The 18,236-nt window shown below is 39.1% G+C and overlaps 1 protein-coding gene across 9 annotated transcripts in view; it reads left to right on the forward strand.

The window, feature by feature from the left end:
- DGKI (diacylglycerol kinase iota) overlaps nucleotides 1-18,236 on the forward strand; it is a 214,940-nt gene that overhangs the window by 154,621 nt on the left and 42,083 nt on the right. For 8 of the 9 annotated variants that reach the window (XM_065839772.2, XM_065839756.2, XM_071798478.1 and 5 more), the window contains 5 exons: nucleotides 1,573-1,617; nucleotides 6,841-6,910; nucleotides 8,482-8,522; nucleotides 10,109-10,236; nucleotides 10,816-10,941. In XM_065839772.2, the coding sequence (XP_065695844.1) occupies nucleotides 1,573-1,617; nucleotides 6,841-6,910; nucleotides 8,482-8,522; nucleotides 10,109-10,236; nucleotides 10,816-10,941 (410 nt within the window). The remainder of the gene's footprint in view (nucleotides 1-1,572; nucleotides 1,618-6,840; nucleotides 6,911-8,481; nucleotides 8,523-10,108; nucleotides 10,237-10,815; nucleotides 10,942-18,236) is intronic. The other variant, XM_071798500.1, reaches the window with a different exon arrangement.

Below are 18,236 nucleotides of genomic sequence, written 5' to 3' on the forward strand. Positions count from 1 at the left end.
AGAATTGACATGGATGGATGTGTTTACTTCTCCTTAAATTGGAATGGAATACCATGACTTTTCACACACTTTTCTGAAATTACACAAATTATTGATTAGAAAGCGTGTTATATAAGGATAAACTTCGTGGTATTTGAGTGGGTCTAATTATGCAAAGTCCTTCTCTAATACTGTCATGGAGACACCAATAAACAGTACAAATATCGACTAGATATTTCCAAATACACAGAAATATATGCTCATGCAGCTAATAATAATGTTACTCTTATTGTTTTGAACACCTCACCTCACAAGAGTTCATTCTACAATACAGTCTGGGAAAGGGAAACTCCAAATGCCCCATTACCTGAATAATTTTAAGTGTGTATGCCTTTAGTGATAGAACTAATGGATTTTCATTCATGTGTTGTTTCTGACTGATGTCTTTCAACGTTTACAAGTGTGAGGACACTATGTGGGTTTCTGAATAGGTGATCCACATTACCCAGGAGCTATGAACCTCATCTGCTCATTGAGCTCCTTGGGAGCCACTGACTTACCGCAGTTTTGAAACTCTGCACTCACAGCCTGAATATAGGTCTCAGCATCTCATTATAGGCTTTCACTATTTTTTTGCATTTTGGCCAGAATTCCCTTCAGCAAATGCATTCTGACCTGAGGTGTGGCTATTATTATCAGATATAAAAATCATATTGTGTAAGGTGATGCATATTTGAGGTATCTGGTGATGGAAAATTACAACTAAATATTTGTGATGATATTCTCAGTAGGTTATAAATGCAATATACTGAGCTCAGGCAACTTAATATGGCCAGTATTAGGTGACAAGTAGTTGTGCGGCCCTGGAGGAAGCACAACTAGACGTTCTGGTTGAATTACCCATAGTGGTTGTGGAGGAGCTGTATTTCTACAACCTATTGCTGGGTTTGTACTACTGTTTTTTCATCTGCTTTATTTGGCTCAGACCCATTTGCTTGGACTGGAGGTGCCAAGGCTTTCTGCACTTTGCCAACTTGCATGCCAGCTGGGGAGCTATATTCTGTAGGCCAGGCTTTTTGGTAGGCTATGTCATGAGCTAAAACCATTTGACAAAATCTCTATTAAAATAAATGAGGTTTCTGAACCCTGCTAAATACCACGATAGTTCTGATATGACTTCCCTGAAACGAGGTTGTCTTAAAAAATGTAAAAATGATAGTGGTTTTCTCTAGTGTATTAATTACTCAGAAATATTTGAAAGAAAAAATACATGAACTTGAGCATATTTTCTTCTATTTTATTGTAGGTATTATAAATTTAGATAGTTTTCATGGAACAAATAGGTCTATGATATTATAAATATGATAATCTCTGTATTTTTAAAACTGTTTTTTGACTGAATGCATGCAAATCTAAACTTCGAGTGAGATTTCCACAACTATTCTGTGGTGTTTGTTTCATAAATTTAAAAGTAGTGAGAAATACTTACAAAATTATTTGTGTTTGCCCACCCACTTTAGATAGTAGAACCACAAACAGCTCTTGTTGCTTTAATTTTCTTCATCATCAGTGTGTCTTTCATCCTCCCACTAGGATCTACAGTCGGTAACTTCTACTACACAGAGGGTTCATTACCAGGTAAGATAAGCTTTCCTTTTAGTATCAGAACAAAGACAGGCTTAACAGTGTGGACTGCAGTCTCTGCATTTGAACCCAGGTTTTCCTTTTGTTAAATACCTGTGTGTTAGATAGATTTCTGATTATCATTTACCCTCAAATATTGGAGGTTCATTGTGCTTTCCCTGGGGCAATTTTTTTCCTTGCAAACCTTATGGAATCATCTTTAAAATTAGCACAGAATGATGACGTGAGTGGTATAACAATAGCAGTGCCTTGAAGTGAACGAGAGAATGTGTCCTTTAGGACAAAGGACAAAAGTAAAATTGTTTAGCTGTCTGAGAAACTGAAGAATAACATGTTATATTTCATAACTGTAGTAATAAAGTCTGTCACTGAGAAAAAAGGTGTGCTAGCAGGCCTAACCTCTTAATAATTCTGTGCACCACAGTCATCTGCCTTTAGTTTAACACAATTTTCAGTGTAGTTTTTTAATCCATCCTGGGCACAAATCTATCTTTTGCATGTAACAAAGTGGTTCTAGTTTTAGGTGGCTAGTCTTTAAAATTGGTTTCTTTGTGTATTTTACAACTTTAAGGTACAATTTACACAATACAGAACTTGGTTTTACAATTGGAAGTGTTGTTCAAGAATGCATATTTCTCTCAGTAAAATGTTGCACTGCACAGTGCTTAAATTGGGAGTAAATCACTCAGACTAACTCTACTGACTCCTGAGCTGATCTAACATCAGCACAGAGACTTCATACAACCAATGATCAGTTGACACAGCCCCTAAGATCACAAGATAAGTATATATGGTGTTGATAACCTTTTATTAGATTTAACAATGTAAGTCTTGTTGGGATCAACAGGAATGAGTTCACTGAGAAAGTAAACAGTGATCCAGCTGGTGGGAACCCACTGCAGTCAAGTTGTAGATAATTTCTCGGAGCTTAATGATTACCTGGGTGATACAGAATTTCAGTTTGGCAAGAATGCCTGTAAACACACTGAATGCAAAAATACATTATGACAAAACTCAATTCGACATGTTTCCCCGGAGTTCCCTTCTTCAAGCCAGTTAATAGTTTGTTTTTGCATTTCCCTGTCCAATTTTAACCTTATATTTTTGACATTTCTATCAATCATTGCCTTCGAATTGAGTTTTAGAGTGGTGCTAGTATCTTGCAAATTGGCTAAAAAGCCAGCATATATTATTCTGTTCCACTCATTATAAATTAACCTAAGTGGCTGCTGACTGCTCTATGTGTAGGAAAATGCCTGAGGTAAAATGAAGAATTAAATCTGCGTGTATGAGGAGGGCCAACAGAGAATACGAAATGTCAGAAACCAACCCCGTATTTGGCTCTAACCTCTGCACTTATAGCAGTATATAAATTAATTGCCTAGCCATCTCCTCTAGTGCACATCAGTGTGAAATTGCTATCAATTTTTTATGATACTACATTTTGAATGCACTCCCCTCTGTGTTTTGTCTTCAGTACTTGTTTATGTGGATTCTTCAACCATTGGTTTATTCTCAGCAGGTCATTTCTATAAACCGCCTTGTTAGGTTAATTTGAGGTTTGTTTAATATTTTTGGTATTCCTCTACATATTACAGAAAGAGAGAAAAGCAGGAGATAAGGGGCATGAATAAGGTATTTGAGTTGATGAAACTGTCTTCTTAATAAGGTGTCACGGGTACTTTTAGGTCTCATAAATGCTGTGCTCTTGCATGATTCCTCTGCAGTTCAAAACATGGGGAGTGAACAGAAACATCAACAAGCCAGGTGGAAATGAGAAAAATTATGCTATAGTTGTTTTTCATTCAGTTTTGTTTCTCTAATGAGTTTAATGGTTATAAAATATCATTCTCATGGGCCTGAGAATTCCCAAGCAAGTTCTGTAGTTGAAGCATAATGAGGTCTTGGAAAGAACATACCACAAAATGTGATTTGAATTTGCATTTACCAGCATTACCCTATTTTCATTTTCCCAGCATTATGTACTCTGCTGGGTCTATGAATTTTTGCCCATGTCTCCTCTTCGTACCATCTACTTTTTTTAGTACACACCATTATCTTCCTTTTGTCCTTTGTATCCTAGTCCTTACCTTTTTGCAAATAATGGACTAAATATTTAGATGCATAAAGCTTTCTGCATGTAAATACATAAACATCGGCAAACCTTGCAGATTTCAGAAACCCTTGACTCTCCCAGATGCACCTCAATTGTGATACAAGCAAACCTAAGCATCCCCAAACTCCACAAACCCATATTATAGAAAGGTATAGGTGTATTTTAAAACTGATACTTAAACCACTGAGATATGTAGTTTTGTTCCCATATGCAGAAACAGTTCACTTTATGGAATGTTGTTTTCATCTCTACTGTTATGCACGAAGGTTAGAGACAAAAGCCTGTACATGAGAGCAAGGTTTATGGGGCCAAACAAAATTCTTGAGTCTGAATATGGGAGAGAATTCAGGCTGTCTTATTTTCATCAAGGTGGCTATAGATGCAGGCATCATGCATCAGAAGATATATGTGTATATATATATATTTTTTTTTTCAGTCAAGCAAAATCTGTAAGTTGCTGCAGTGACATTTCAGACAAGATCTCTTGCCAGGGCTGTAGCCAAACTCTAGGGCACTGAGGAGTCAACATGTGAGTTTTCTGGAGAAGTCTTTGCTTTTCTGTTGTTGATAACCAGAATGGAAAGGCAATAATAGACAGCCCCAGTCAATCTCAGAGACAGAAGCTAATAAGATGAATCTTGCAAAAGCTATCATGACACCAAATTAAATCAATAACATTTTGTAGCAGCATCATGCCAGGCACTGATATACATTCACTTGGTTCAGAAATGAGTGTCCATCAAAATGCAAAATGGTAATCATCATCGGAGATACTTGAAAACAACACATCGTGCGTGCAGGCACCCTGCTGACCAGGAGACTGGGAAAGCGAAGAAGTTGAGTATATCTATACAACATCAGTGTGACATCATTTTTTCTCAAGTGGCTGGAGAAGCGTCAGATACCTTTACGTAAACTGAAGAGCAATGTCTGGCTCTTAATATATGAGGGCATTATTTGCTCTGTAATCAGCTTAGAAATTGTTTTACCCAGTCAGACTGAAATGACAACTTCCTTCAGCATTCTTTGAGATATTCCCTAGGTTGAAGAAAGGACACTGCTTCTTCCTTGTTATCTTCCTGACACATGGCTGGGCAGTCTGGGGAATTGAACTGATGAAACTCCCATTTTTCTGTCAATATATTCTTTATTTTTTTCTTAATTTTTTCTCACATGTGGCTACTCACATAAGAAATTTTAGAAACGTGCCAGATTCACAAAACAGTAAGATAAACTCCTGAGAAATATCTGTTACTTCTAGGTTTTCTTAATGATATAAACACTAGGCAGTAAACACAGAGAAAAATATAGAGGAAGCTATAAACCTTTGAGAAACTGTATGAATGTCGAGATGCATTTGACATGTTTGATATACTGTGAACTACTATTTTGTGCTGGTGTTTCTGTGCTTTTCATCTTGTATACAGAGCAGCCTCTCTTTACTCCTTCAAACTATGCACATGGTGCCAGCTGCCTGAGGGGATGGTGGGTTTTGTGTCACTTGGAGTCTCTCACTTAGGCTGGATCCCTTTTTGAAAGGTCTGCTGTAGTGCAGACTGAAGCAGTGGATTTCTGTGTTATGCTAAGTGTTCATAGCCCTGTTGTCCCTTCTGGCTGAAAACCCATAGTTGTTTGAAATGTCTTTATGGAACTTGCTCTTTAAGTCAGACTGTACTTTCTGGTGCTGGACCTCCAAACAACTACTGACCTGATATAGCTGTATAATTACCAATATAAAAATTGTTAGTCATGCATCCTGCTGTTGGGAAAGGTCCTGGGCTCCCGTGTGATATTATAAGAAGTCTCAGTGAGATATCATTGTGTTCTGGTCTCTTTTCACCAATCTATTCCCAGGTTAAGTGTATATGTACATATAGGTTATTACCATTCTGTGCTTTCCGTGTACAGCAACACTTTTCTCAAAGGTGCCTTTCTTCCCCATTGCTTCTACTTTTTATTTTCTTGACTTGTGATTTGGTATATCACTGTAGCCTGTTTTCTGAAGGAAGAATAAAGCCAGTATGTGCCTGAAATTACACCATTTGCAGATGTGCTGATTTTACTGCTTATGACATAAATAAGGACAGAATCTGGTTCTATACAAATTCCAGGTGTGTGCCCAAGATCACTGCTGTTGCGTTTTGCCCTGTGCAAATCTATTTGTGTTTAAATGTCGTGTCCCAGTGGCTTCAGGAAGTTGGCTGGCCATCCACTGGCAGCACAGAGCAAAGCCATGGTCACCTTTTGCTTTCTAGAGATCTGTTTTGCCTCTCCAGCTCAGTGAGAGCTGACTAAGCAAGGGGCAGCATGTTTGACTCCTTGGTGAGCGTAGATCAGGAAGGAGACCTTCATTCCTCCCTGGTCATTTGGTTTGGTTCCTGAAATAATGTCCATTTGCTCCTAAAGATACTGTCTTTTTAGCCAGAATGGGAAGATGTTGATATAGGATGTCTGTCTGCTTGGCCAGCAGTGGTACTCAGGTCCATGCTCTCTGTATTCTGGGTGCAGAGAATAACATTTTTTATTTTTTACCCTGATGTGCATTTAGGACATGCCAGGGACAGGCAAAAAAGGCAATTGCTTTGAGTGGCTGATCAGTACAGGTGCGAAAGAGTGTAAAAATACTGAAGTAGAATAAAGGTGACAGGTGCACAAGAAGTAAACTTTTCTAAGTGTTCCTGCTCCAGCAGGAGGATTGGACCAGATGATCTTTTGAGGTCCCTTCCAATCTCTAACATTCTGTGATTAATGATTAGAGTTTATGGCTGCTGTTTGATATTGATTTGTATCTTTGATATCTTCCATCTCTCCCTATTCCTGTGTCCCCACAAATGAGGGAGGCTGACAAAGCTGTTTCTGATGCAAAGCTTTTTGGTGCTGTTGAGCTGAAGGGAAGGGGATAGCTGTGGCTGAAGCTGTCAGTTTGCTCCCTTCTGTGCTACAGTCAAACCCTGATGTCAGTGAGGGGCAAATACAGTGGGTTTGGGCTATGTACATTTTGCCCATTGTGCAGTGCCTATAGAGCAAAATGAAAATAGTTCTTTTTAGAGAAAAAAACCCATTTTGCTATTTTTCAAATGTCATTTCCCTGCCCTATCCAGGACCAGGAAAGCTCCTTCCCCAGAGTACTTTCTGTTCAGAGGCTCTCTCCTAGATGGTGCTTCCTAGATGGTAAGTGGATCTCCCTTCTCTTGTGCCTAGCATGCTGCCTATTTCTGCCGTGCATGTGAAGGATATTGCATCTGAAAATGTTACTAGGGAGGGGTAACCGTTCCTTCTTGTTACACTGAGCAGGTAATAAAGGAGCTGAGTGTCCCCTTTTCCCCTCTGAAAAATGGGAGAAGCCCTTTTTCTAGCAACCAAAATGTCTGCTGTAGCTCTGTCACTCCAAGGAGACATGTTCTTCTAAGGGTGGTTAAAGATTTGGTTTATTAGAGTCTGCTGTGATGGGCAGCACTCGCTGCATGGCAGTGCCTGGACTCAGCTGGTGGTGGCAATGCGCTGTTGCTGGTACTGCTGTGTTCTTCACTCTGGCTTCTCTCTAAGTACTATAGTGTTTAGACACTATAGAGTTTAGGTGATGGAAATGTACCTCCCTTTCCCTGATAGACTGCACTTCATGTAATACCCTGGAGAGCTGCACTCGTATTTGACCCAGACTTTGTCAAAGCAGATGCCTTATCTGGACTTTAGATCAGGTTCCAGAGCACTGGAATTAGCTGCTAAAATGGATGGCATCTGCTTTTGCAAAAGCTTCAGCATGGGGAGACTGAAATTTGTATTGCTCTAAACAGAAACAATTTCTCCATGACAATTTCTAATCAGTCTTCTTTGTCTCTCATGAGGGAATTGATAAAAAAAACCCAAAACAAAACAAAAAAATAACTCAGCCAAAAAAAAAAAAAAACAAAAAAACCCAAACCATATTGAGAATCTATTTGTTTTTTGGAGAAAGCTGGGTGGGTAGATGCATTTGGTTTTTGTCTTTAGGCATTTGATATTTCTTTGCAGTGGCAAAACCTACAATGCTACAACAGTCTACTCTTGTGTCAAAACTCCAGAATGAACAAATCTGATTTCACTGGGCAAACTAGATGCAAAGGAGAAACAAAATAAAATGCATCTGATGGAGCACATCATAGGTGATTAAATAATTCTGGGTTTAGTAATATAAATTACTTAGCTGTTACAAGATTCACATGAGGTGCTTTATTTAGTGAATCTCCCCTATTTTCATGTGTTTTTCATGAGCAGCATAAATTTTCTTTGAGCATATTGGTAATTCAGGGTGAATATCTGTGGCCATGCACTTGATGTACAAAGAGCTCCCAAGCACGTTATTGTTCTTTAGATTCAAAATTTGAATTAATCCTATTAGACCCATCAATTTCATTATATGCTTGCTATACTCTCATTGGAACAATGCAGCTTTTTCTGTCATATGTTTTAATGTGATCAATTCTTCTTCTAAGCCTGGAGTCCATTTTATATAATTTTAAATATTTATTTCAAGTAAGTTAATAATTTCAGTGAATATTGTTTTATTAAGCCTCGCCTTTAAATTCACCGTTTAATAGGACAGGAATATGGACACAATGAATGAATCAGATTATGTTCTTGTGAAATCACTGCGACTTCACTGACACAGAGTGGTAGTGACATTAGCTCAGCCCGTCCTGTCCATACAGTTCTGTCTAAGACCATTTTCTTCACTGCGACTCTGTTGTTTCTCTGTCTTGCAGCAACTTCTGCTGATCGTTTTTACCGCATTGACAGATCTCAGGTAAATCTTTATTTGGTTACCATTTCTATAGTGGTTTTTTTTTTTTTAACCTCTGTCAAATGCATCTCAAATGAATTATCTGCCATTCCTCCTGTGTGTTCTAAAATGCTACTGATGTCTAATGAAAAGTAGAGAAAAAATCCTGGGCCACTTTTTAGTTAATGTAATTCACATCATTTCACTGAAGTTTTATATCTGCTGACCATCTGCCCTTCTGTTTACTACCAATCTGATGTACAGATCAGAATTTTCTACATTTGTCATCCTTATCAAGTCTTACTGAGGACATCTGTGTGACACCAGAGTATTTATCTTTTCAGTGATGCTTTTAGTCACCAGAAGTCTTGATCCTGTGTGTTTGACATGGAATAGCTGTGGAAATTAAGGTGATTTACAAGCTGAGAATTATGAACAGACCTGTATCAAATATTCCCAAGGAACTCCAACCCAGCATGTAGCTTTGTTGGATTCAAACCTGTAATATAGATTTAACAATCCGAATATATTTTCTAAAAGACACATTGAAAATTTTAGAGAGCTTTTGGTGTTTCTGATTTATAGCCAGAATAGGCCAATCAGTGGTTCAAGCATTAAGTGCAAACTGTTGATTTCACACAATGGTCATTTGTATCTGGTCCCCCTGAGAACCGTGTTGGCTGTTTCTGAACACTTGAACACATGACTGTTTCCCAGCAAAAGCAGCTGGTGGTTTAGTTCAAACAGAATGAGCTATGGCTTTAGTTCAGATGTCCAAGGTGCAGTGTTTGCATGTAGCCACCATGCAACTTCTTTTTGCACGCAGTCATATAAAGGATTTGATGAAGTTGTCCTTCAACATTTGGAAAGCAAGGGTGAAGAAGATGCTGCTACACGTTAAACTAGGCAATGTGACTCTGGCCTTTTCTGCATTTCTTTAATATTTGACTCTATACAAATGGTCATCTTTCCCTCCTACTCATTCGCCCTGTGTTTTTGTGGGGAAAAGGTCAACACTGTGTGATGGTGCCAGCTCACAAACGGTGGAAAGTTTTCCTGTCTACTTGTGTAGACAGGCCTACTCACACTTGGTGGTTTTTGAAGGATGAGCCTTCAGTGTCAATAAAAGAAAAGAAGGACTGAGAAAGAGAACTTCGCTAACAGAGAAGTGAAACCAGACTGTACAAGCAGTGGAGGTGTGAGAGAGTATCCCCAAACAAAGAAAATTTCTGTCAGCCATCATCAGAGGGCAGACCTTAGGTGTTGGTCTTCATTTTGAAATGCATACCTCAACATTTTGGGTAGACCTTTGGTTTTTAGCTGAATGACATAAAGTCACTGAGTAGCAGCCTTTTAAGTGTTGCTGTGAGTGTGAAGCTTGCTGGTTGGGAATCTTGTTTTGCTTGAAAACTATAAAGTATTTATCAATGGCTTAAATGGAATTGGTTTTAGTGCGTGTTTCTGTGTGTGCACTTAAATACAAAGGCAGAGTCACAGGAATGCTCTTCAGAGACCCTGATGTGCAACCAGCTTTCCTATAGCCAGCTGGGTGCTCTGAGAGACCAGTGATGCTACAGGTTCATGATTTGTTCCTTGTATTGCTCCAACAGGAACATTTGCACTTTGTGACAGAAATTTCGCAGGACGAGATTTTTATTCTGGACCCAGAGCTGGTAATGTCACAGCAGGTGGGGACACCACCGGGAATGCCTGATCTGGTAGTGGAGCAGGCCTCTGGGTAAGTGGTGTTGGGATCTGGCTTTCAGCAGCCGTATTAGAGTTAAGCATCGATTTGTTGGTCCCCTTTTCTGAAGGACTGGGAGATGTGGGAGAGCAGATCTTATATGGGAAACTGGGGACAGGATCAGATACAGCCATGGTAATGACACAAGGACAGTGGAATAACATCTATTCCATTAGGAATCCTGGAGCACATAGCAGGACTAATGGGCTTTGGCACCTTCCAACATCCTCACAGCCCCTGACTGTATCGGCCCCATCACAAAGTCTGTATCAATTGAGTTACAAACCCCATCGCTGCCTGGTCAGGGCTCTGGCACCACTGTGTAAGGCCCTGAAGCCCTTTGTGCCTAAGAATAATGGTGAAGTGTCTCTGTTTCTTCTCTTCCTATGGGCAGACCAGGAATGCTTCTAGTCATCTTCAGGAACAGTCTTGTACTCATAGTGAATTGAGCTATTTTAACTTGCTATGGGCTGAAAAATGCTGGGAACCAGTAGGCATAAGACAGCTTCAAATGGAGCATGCAAGGTAATTTCTGAGGGGTGAATGTCTTTCTATTCCTTCTTTCCTCTCTAGAATATCAGATCGGTGGAACCCTGCAGTTCGAAAGAGGATGCTGAGCGACAGTGGCCTCGGCAAGATTTCCCCACACTACGAGGTACCTGACAAACAAAAGGACGCCAGCCAGACACACATGCTGCAGTAAGAGCCCTCTGCATTTCTCTGCTTGATGATGCACTGTCACCATCACCACAGACAACTTGTAGTGGCTCCTTTAAGCTTAATGAATTGTTCTGACATGCTGAAATTACAGAAGTCCTTTTCCTTCTTCTCTTTTGTTCCTACCTTCTGTTTCTTCCTCCTTCTCTATTAGTATATGTTTTGGAGTTTTTGTTTTGTTTTTGTTTTGTTTTTTTTCCTTTGTGGTACTCTTGATAAACTTAGATCCAATTTCCAAAAGTAAATACATTATTTTGGATGCTTGATGTTCCAGCTAAGAGACCCTTCATGGCAAATGGTTATGAGAAAGACCAAAAGACTCATCCTTAAGGTATCTCTGATGCAATGTGACAAAGCAGAAACCTCTACAATTGCTGCTTACTTTCAAAGATGTAGTCAATAGTTTCTGTATAATCTCGAGCCAGAGATACTGTTGTCACTGTAGTATGACTAAACAGTGTTTCTTTCACTGATAGTTCCCTCGTGTAAGAGATTTCCACCACAGCAATCCTGTTTTCCATGTTCAGATATGTGTAAGAGCATCTCTTCTTCCTCTTGCCTATTTTAGAAGTGGTTCTCAGCTTTTTGATCCTTTCACTTTAGATGTTCAAAACCCTCAGTAGAACCATAATCTCTACCAAAGTTTAGATGGGAAGCACCTGCCTGAACTCTGTTGCTGGCTTTGAAAAATTCTAGTGTTTTGGGGACGTTTTTCCCCCCAAGTACATAATGTATAATTTTGTACATCACTTCTGCTTAATGTTTCTAGTTCTAATGTATCTGGATCCCTATGGATGGGTTTTGAAACTTAGTGTAGAAAAACTAGAAATAACAGCCATGTGGTCCTCGTTTCAGTTTGTCTTTCTGTCTTGGATGTGTTTGGAAGGTGGCTGTAAGGCGCCTGCCAGGCACTGCTCCAGGGCAGATATAAAGTGGATGGGAAGCTGCATAGCCATGTGGCTACAAACTAGAAACTTCCCAGCAAAGTGGAAACTGTCGGCAGGAGAAGGAGATGCCATGGTAAGAAAGGGTGATCTTGGCAGCACTGCCAGGAGATATTCTCCTGTTTTTCTCCTGTTACCCTAAGGGATTCTGTATCAGTTCTTGGTTTTATGTTCTTTGCAGTGTGAAGGATGGTGAAATCGGGTTCAGTTTTCCACAGACTGGAATGGCAGTCCCAAAATTTGAAGCTGGCAAAGCTGGGAGAAAAATTATGCTGAGGCATCGTGGCAGCATGGAGAGATGGTTACAACATGTGGACTAACTTCTAATTGATAAGAGAAAAGATTTTGTTTACACCAACATAACTGCAAATATTTGCTTAGCTGAAACACTTGTTTTGGTAGATTTATTAATTACCAGCAAAGTCAGTAGCACTGCCCAGACTGAAGCATACCTGTGACTGTCTAGTATAAGGAATTGTTTTCCTTATAGCTTCTCTAAACTTTAATTGTTTTGGCTGAAATATTTCATGGTAAGAGTCAATCTTCGGTTCTTTTTTCTTATAGTTAGAAGAGTCAGTTGTTTCCAAAGACAAGATTTGTGGGAAATGTATTGCTTTAAATATCTTACTTTAAATAAATAAATCCAGCAGCTATTCCCCGAAACATTTTAGTGCTGGTAGTGGAATGAGATTCATTGGAATGATGTTTTGGACGTTTGACATTAAATAAAGTGTCACCATCATACCAGAGGGATGCCTCTTGCTGTCTTGAGAAAAATACTACTGAGTTTGCCCTTCTGATGAGGTTGTTCATGCACTTTGGAGACACCTTAGATTTAAGAGCGTTGCTTTAAGGAGTTTCTGTCTGCACATGCTGACAGAGGAGTTTTGCCACTCTGTGGTTAATTCCTATTGCAAGTCTGCCCACCGGCTTGAGGGAAGGTGGCAGTACTGCTCACCAACTGGTCTCCAGCAACAAGGAGAAAAGGGGAGCAGCAGTCGTGATCAAATGGAGATGGGTCAGGAAAAGGTCTATGGAGGAGCAGGGAGAAGAAGTTGCAAGAGCCAGAGGAGCAGAAGCAAAAAGGGAGTCTTGTGCAGGAGCTTGGGGAGCAGGGTTAGGGAATAGGAGCTGGCGATTAGGAGCATGGGAGACATACAGATGTCTGAGAAATCAGAATGGGAATAACAAAAAGGAGGAGGAGGAGGACATGGAATGCAGATAGGTAAAAGGTGAGCAGTTGAATGCTGCACTGTAGGACTGGCTTCTCCTCTCAGTTTCCCTGAGAGAATTTCTGAATTAAACAGCTTTACACCAAACTTTTCACAAATGGCCAGTAACAATGGGCTCCTCAGTCTGTGCATGTCCACTGTGAAGTAGGCTGGGTTTCTGAGAGGCCATCACAAGGAGACTTTGAAAGAGAGAGAAAGGCTGGAAACTGAGAAATAGGCTTTCTGTGTGCCTCAGGTTTTATTACTAAAATTAATGGAAAGTTAGTGCCTGCCTTCCTCTTGACTCTCGTTTTCCCAGCTGCAGAATACAGATAATATTGCAGTGAGGGTAAATTTAATGTTCATAAGAAACTTTGATGCTGTGGGGAGACTATCTCAGATATACTTAGGAGAAAATCATTTTACATTCTGTGTACCATTTTGGTAGTGTGGAATTAAAAAATCCTGAGACTATGCACTGCATATACAAAATACAAAAGGATATCAAGCAGGTCTCTACTTAAACACTGAGGTAAAAATTCAGTAGAAAAAATAGCAGGTGGCAATGTGATTAAAGTTGTTTTAAAATCCTTCAGTGCAACAGTGCTGGAATATCATGCTTAGATGACATGAGCTCTGGTGTTTCCAAGTTTCTGGTTCTTGACTTTGCAACCTAAAAAATCTTTCTAACCTGGCACTTTAAAGAAAAAACTTAGAAAATACTGTTATATTTTGGCATCTGCAGTAACTCACAGGTTCTTTATGGAGGTTTGTCCCTTCAGAAATTAGTTTTCAAATAAAACCTGTGAAAAAGATTTTGGCAAAGCTCCCAAAAAGGAATATGGGAGAGCATATTTCTCCTGTACATGGAGTGTTTTACACCTAGTCTGAAATACTGTGCAACACTTCCAGTTCAAAGTGCAATATCCTATGGCCTGTCACTATGGCAAGTAACAGGGGACCTGCTGTGATTGTAAGTGTCATCAGTTGACCCACTGGGGCTGTTTTCTCAATGGTCGTTTTTCTCTCAAACAGGGCTTGGGAGTGACTCTCCTCAGATTAGACCACAACTGGTCATAGTATGGCTGCAGGGTGCTTAGAATGTCTCTGGCTTTGTTACATGTGCATAACTATACGCATGTACATATATAAATAACCTTATTAAGATGAAGTAGTTGTTTCTGAGAAGTAAGGAGTGTAGCTAAAAAGACAAAATATGCAAATAGAGAGATCTCTTAAGTTACTTCAATCGATTAAAGTAGAGAAGAGAATATGTGATCTAAAAATAATTATGAAGTTTGGTGTTGCTTTTGATAAAAACCTGTTGGGATAAAGAGTAATTTGAATGTAATGATTTTGATGTAGGGGTTTTTCTTAGAGAAAATTATTTATACTTCTGCTTTTAATTAAGTGAACTTCACGTTTGTTGATTTTCAGGTGACACTTGATTGATAGTATTTCATGTTTTGCCTTATCTCTGATGGCTCTTTATGTGACCGATGTGTCAAGTGGGCAGGATATGAAACAGCATCTTAATGTAGTAACAGGGAGCTGGGGCAGATTGTAGCCTAATAGAAACATCAAATTAGTGCGAATAGTGCATACAAAAAACAACAAGAAGAAAATTACTTGGACTTGATCTTGAAAAGAACACTAAGTATTCTGGGCTGACTCCACTGAAACTTGTAATTGGACTCTTCATTTGAACACGTGTGGGTTCATCATTCTGATTTATCCTGTCATCAAATGGTGTAGTGAGATGGCGATGACCACTCCTTCATAGCCTGCTGTAAGCATACATTATTTGCCATGTATTGATAATTCTTTTCCTAGTTATGTGTTTGTCATCCTATCATGTGATGAGAGCTGAAAAAGTGAATAAAATAAAAATGACAACAGTACACAAAAATGAAAAGGTGGAATTCCACCTTGGTGGAATTTTAATCTGTATCTTTCCATTGAAGTCATTATTTTTCCTGTTGTTTGGGGCAGTAACAACCACTCTTCTAGCATCTGCCCAGCTGTGATTGTAATGTGTATCTAGAGCTGCTAGATGCATTCTCTGAACTGAGTGCATGGCTCATGAAGGGTGGATGAAGGTTGGCCAAAATGCCATCTGTTCCTGTCAGGGACAGGAAGAAAAAAATGCCTGTAGGGGCTGGAAGGTAGCTGCAGCCCTTTACACTAAATAGACATTAATTAGCTAGTAATGCCACCCAGGCACTGCTTTATGAGGCAATAATAACCTAGGTCCTGAGAGGCAAGACGAAAAAGGCCGAATGCCAAGTATTTTGACTCAGCCACAAGAATCAGATCATTGCCCAGGAAATTAGTGTGACAGTACAGATGTTACTAGGTGTTTCAAGTTGTGTGTGTTTGTTTGTTTGTTTGTTTAAATTTATATATAGATTTATCTTTTTTTAAGAGAAATCTTTGTATGGTTCAAGGTGGGAAGAGCAGCAGGGATGCAAATTTGCATCTAGAAAGGAGAAGGAATGTTCATTTAGTAAAAGAGGTGACTCTTAGCATTTGAACATGCTAGACAGGAGGTGCCTTTACAATTTCAAAGCTTGGAGAAGACTTGAAAAATTCAGGTGTTTCCTCAAAACTCCTGCATTGGAAAACTCAGCAGCACCTCTTAAATAGGTAGAGTCAACTGCCTTGGTGTGATTTGATAGAAAAATCTGAATTAGTTTTCTGATTCAGATTTAGTTCAAACTGCTTTTATTAGATTAAGCCACAAGAGTGAAGTGTGTATATTTTAACCAGCTATTTGTACACCTGTACAAACTACTTTCTATTGTTTAAAATCCTAGATGAGGTTCCATGAGTAGTGACTACTTTCAAACAAATCTTATTTGAGTGAAGGCATAAATCACCATCTCACTTTCACTGTACAATCCTGTGTAGGCCTTATAATAGAACTAGAGCACAACAGAATTCAGTGTCTATGATTGACCTTCCTTCTCTCCTGTCTTCTCTCTTCTCTCTCCTCTCTCTCCCCCTTCTCCGTACTTTAAACCAATAGCTTGTAAGGCACCACTCTTACTATTAAAGTAGAGCTTGAGAAGGGTTTGTCTAAAGCAGCTCTCCGCCTCTTGCTAAGAAAGTGAAATTAAAAAGAAGCAGAACTAGGGAAAAGAAAGCTAAGGACTTAAAGAAGAGGAAAAGTGATGTAAAAGAACTGAGAATGGTTCAGGGAAAGGTAAATGTGGGTTAAATAGGGAAAGTACTTTGAAGGAGGAAAAAAAACCAAACAAACCCAAAACGACAACAACAACAAACCAAAACAAAGCAGAAAATGGATAAGAAATTGTTTAGAGGGAAAGCGAGTACCCTGAGTGAGACTGATTGGGAAAAAGTGATGCATCTCAGTGTGTGGTCGGACCCTGTGTTTTGAAAGCTCTCACTATTATCAATGTGATGCAGTCACAGTACTTAAAATCTTGTGTGCATTCTACATGGAAGCTACAATTTATCCACCATTAGGAAATCTCTTCTTCAGTTGCTGCTGTAAATCTTCCCCTCCTATCTCTCTCCCCAACCCTCTCCCCAGATTCCCATTTCTGGAGACTTTCTTGACAGAGAATGCACCTGTTGATTTTTTTACACTCTAGTGCCCAGATGTGGCACATAATGAATTTCATGTACTTTATGCTCCTGTTATGAATATTAATTCTCTCCATATACTTCGAGGTTTTAACTGCTTTCATTGCTTTTTGAGATTTTCAGGGGGAAAAAGGAATGATTATTGGTTTCCTTTGGAATTCTACCTTTAAGATATATGCTTGCAGTTCTGAAAATATATATTTCTGCCCTTTCTCATTTCTTTAAAAACTTACAGTGTAGCAATGAAAATCTAGCATAACTTTGGCATTGCTTAAATAATTTGTCTTAAAGCTTCATTTCTTGCCATACAGAAAAGAAAAAAAAAAAAAAGGAAAAACAAGAAAAAAAAATCAGCCTGACAAACAATAACAAGGCTCTTAAAAATGATGGAATTTGGATGATAAAAAGAGAGTGTATTTTCCCTTCAAGATCCCTATGCTTTTTAAAATCAAACTCTTCCAGAAATAGTTTGAATCTCTTATTTTCTCTATATAGTCAGTTCAGTACAGCGATACTCAAAAACAGGATAGTTATTTTTATTTTGTGATATAATCACTGAATATAAGAACAATTTGGAGACTCTAGCATTGCAGACAGAAATATTTCCCAGTGAAATTCATACTCTTTCCAGATTGACAGCAAAGAAGAAAAAAATCTTATTTAGTGCCTGTGCTGCTTTACAGCCTGTGGGATTTCAAAAGTTTCTTCAAATACAGGTACTGCAGATACCAGCTGTTACTATCTGGAAGCTAATACAAGTGTCCAGCTCTTACGATTCTTCTAGAGGTTTTCTTTTTCCTTCTGGAGCTCTTTATACAGCAAATTCAAGTCCAGTTCTAAGTATAGGATATATATGAGTTTGTTAAGTGTTTTGTCATGAAAGTGGAAATAAGACTTCTACGTGAACAAATATTAATTCACAATTTAGTTTTGAGCATCTCCCACATTGTCACTCAATCCATGCCCACTTTCTCCAAGCAATGTCTCTAGCGCTAGTGATGTTCATCCCTCTCAGACAAGAGAAGGGACTCCTGGACATGTCTGATGAGTAGACACACCTTGACTCAACTGCAGAAAAAAAGGAACACAGCTTAGAATGGAAAACAATGCTAAAATCACAAAGGATGGAGAAGAATGTTGACACCAAAATACGTTTTCAAAGACTGGCCTGCATGAGGTATATTTTTGATATAACCTGAGTTGTATGATGTACAGACTGTATATGTGAGATAAACATGAGAACAGCTATTCTCAGGAGCCAGAGGCTTTGCATTACTTCAGTCATGTTGGTGCCATCTTGGGGACAGTTCTGAACATGGGAAGATCCTGGCATTTTGCTCTGATGTCTGAAAACATGGAAACAGAACTAGGGAAAGTGTTACCACTTACAGTCCCTGCTATGTCAGGGGATGAACCATGACTCACCAAACCTGAGGAAACTTTTCAAACAGTGAGAATCAGATAGTTCTGGAAACTGTTTAACATGAACTTTCACCACCTTCTGGTATCATCT

Source organism: Patagioenas fasciata, chromosome 1 (genome assembly GCF_037038585.1).
Source record: "Patagioenas fasciata isolate bPatFas1 chromosome 1, bPatFas1.hap1, whole genome shotgun sequence".
Classification (NCBI taxonomy): Eukaryota; Metazoa; Chordata; class Aves; order Columbiformes; family Columbidae; genus Patagioenas; species Patagioenas fasciata.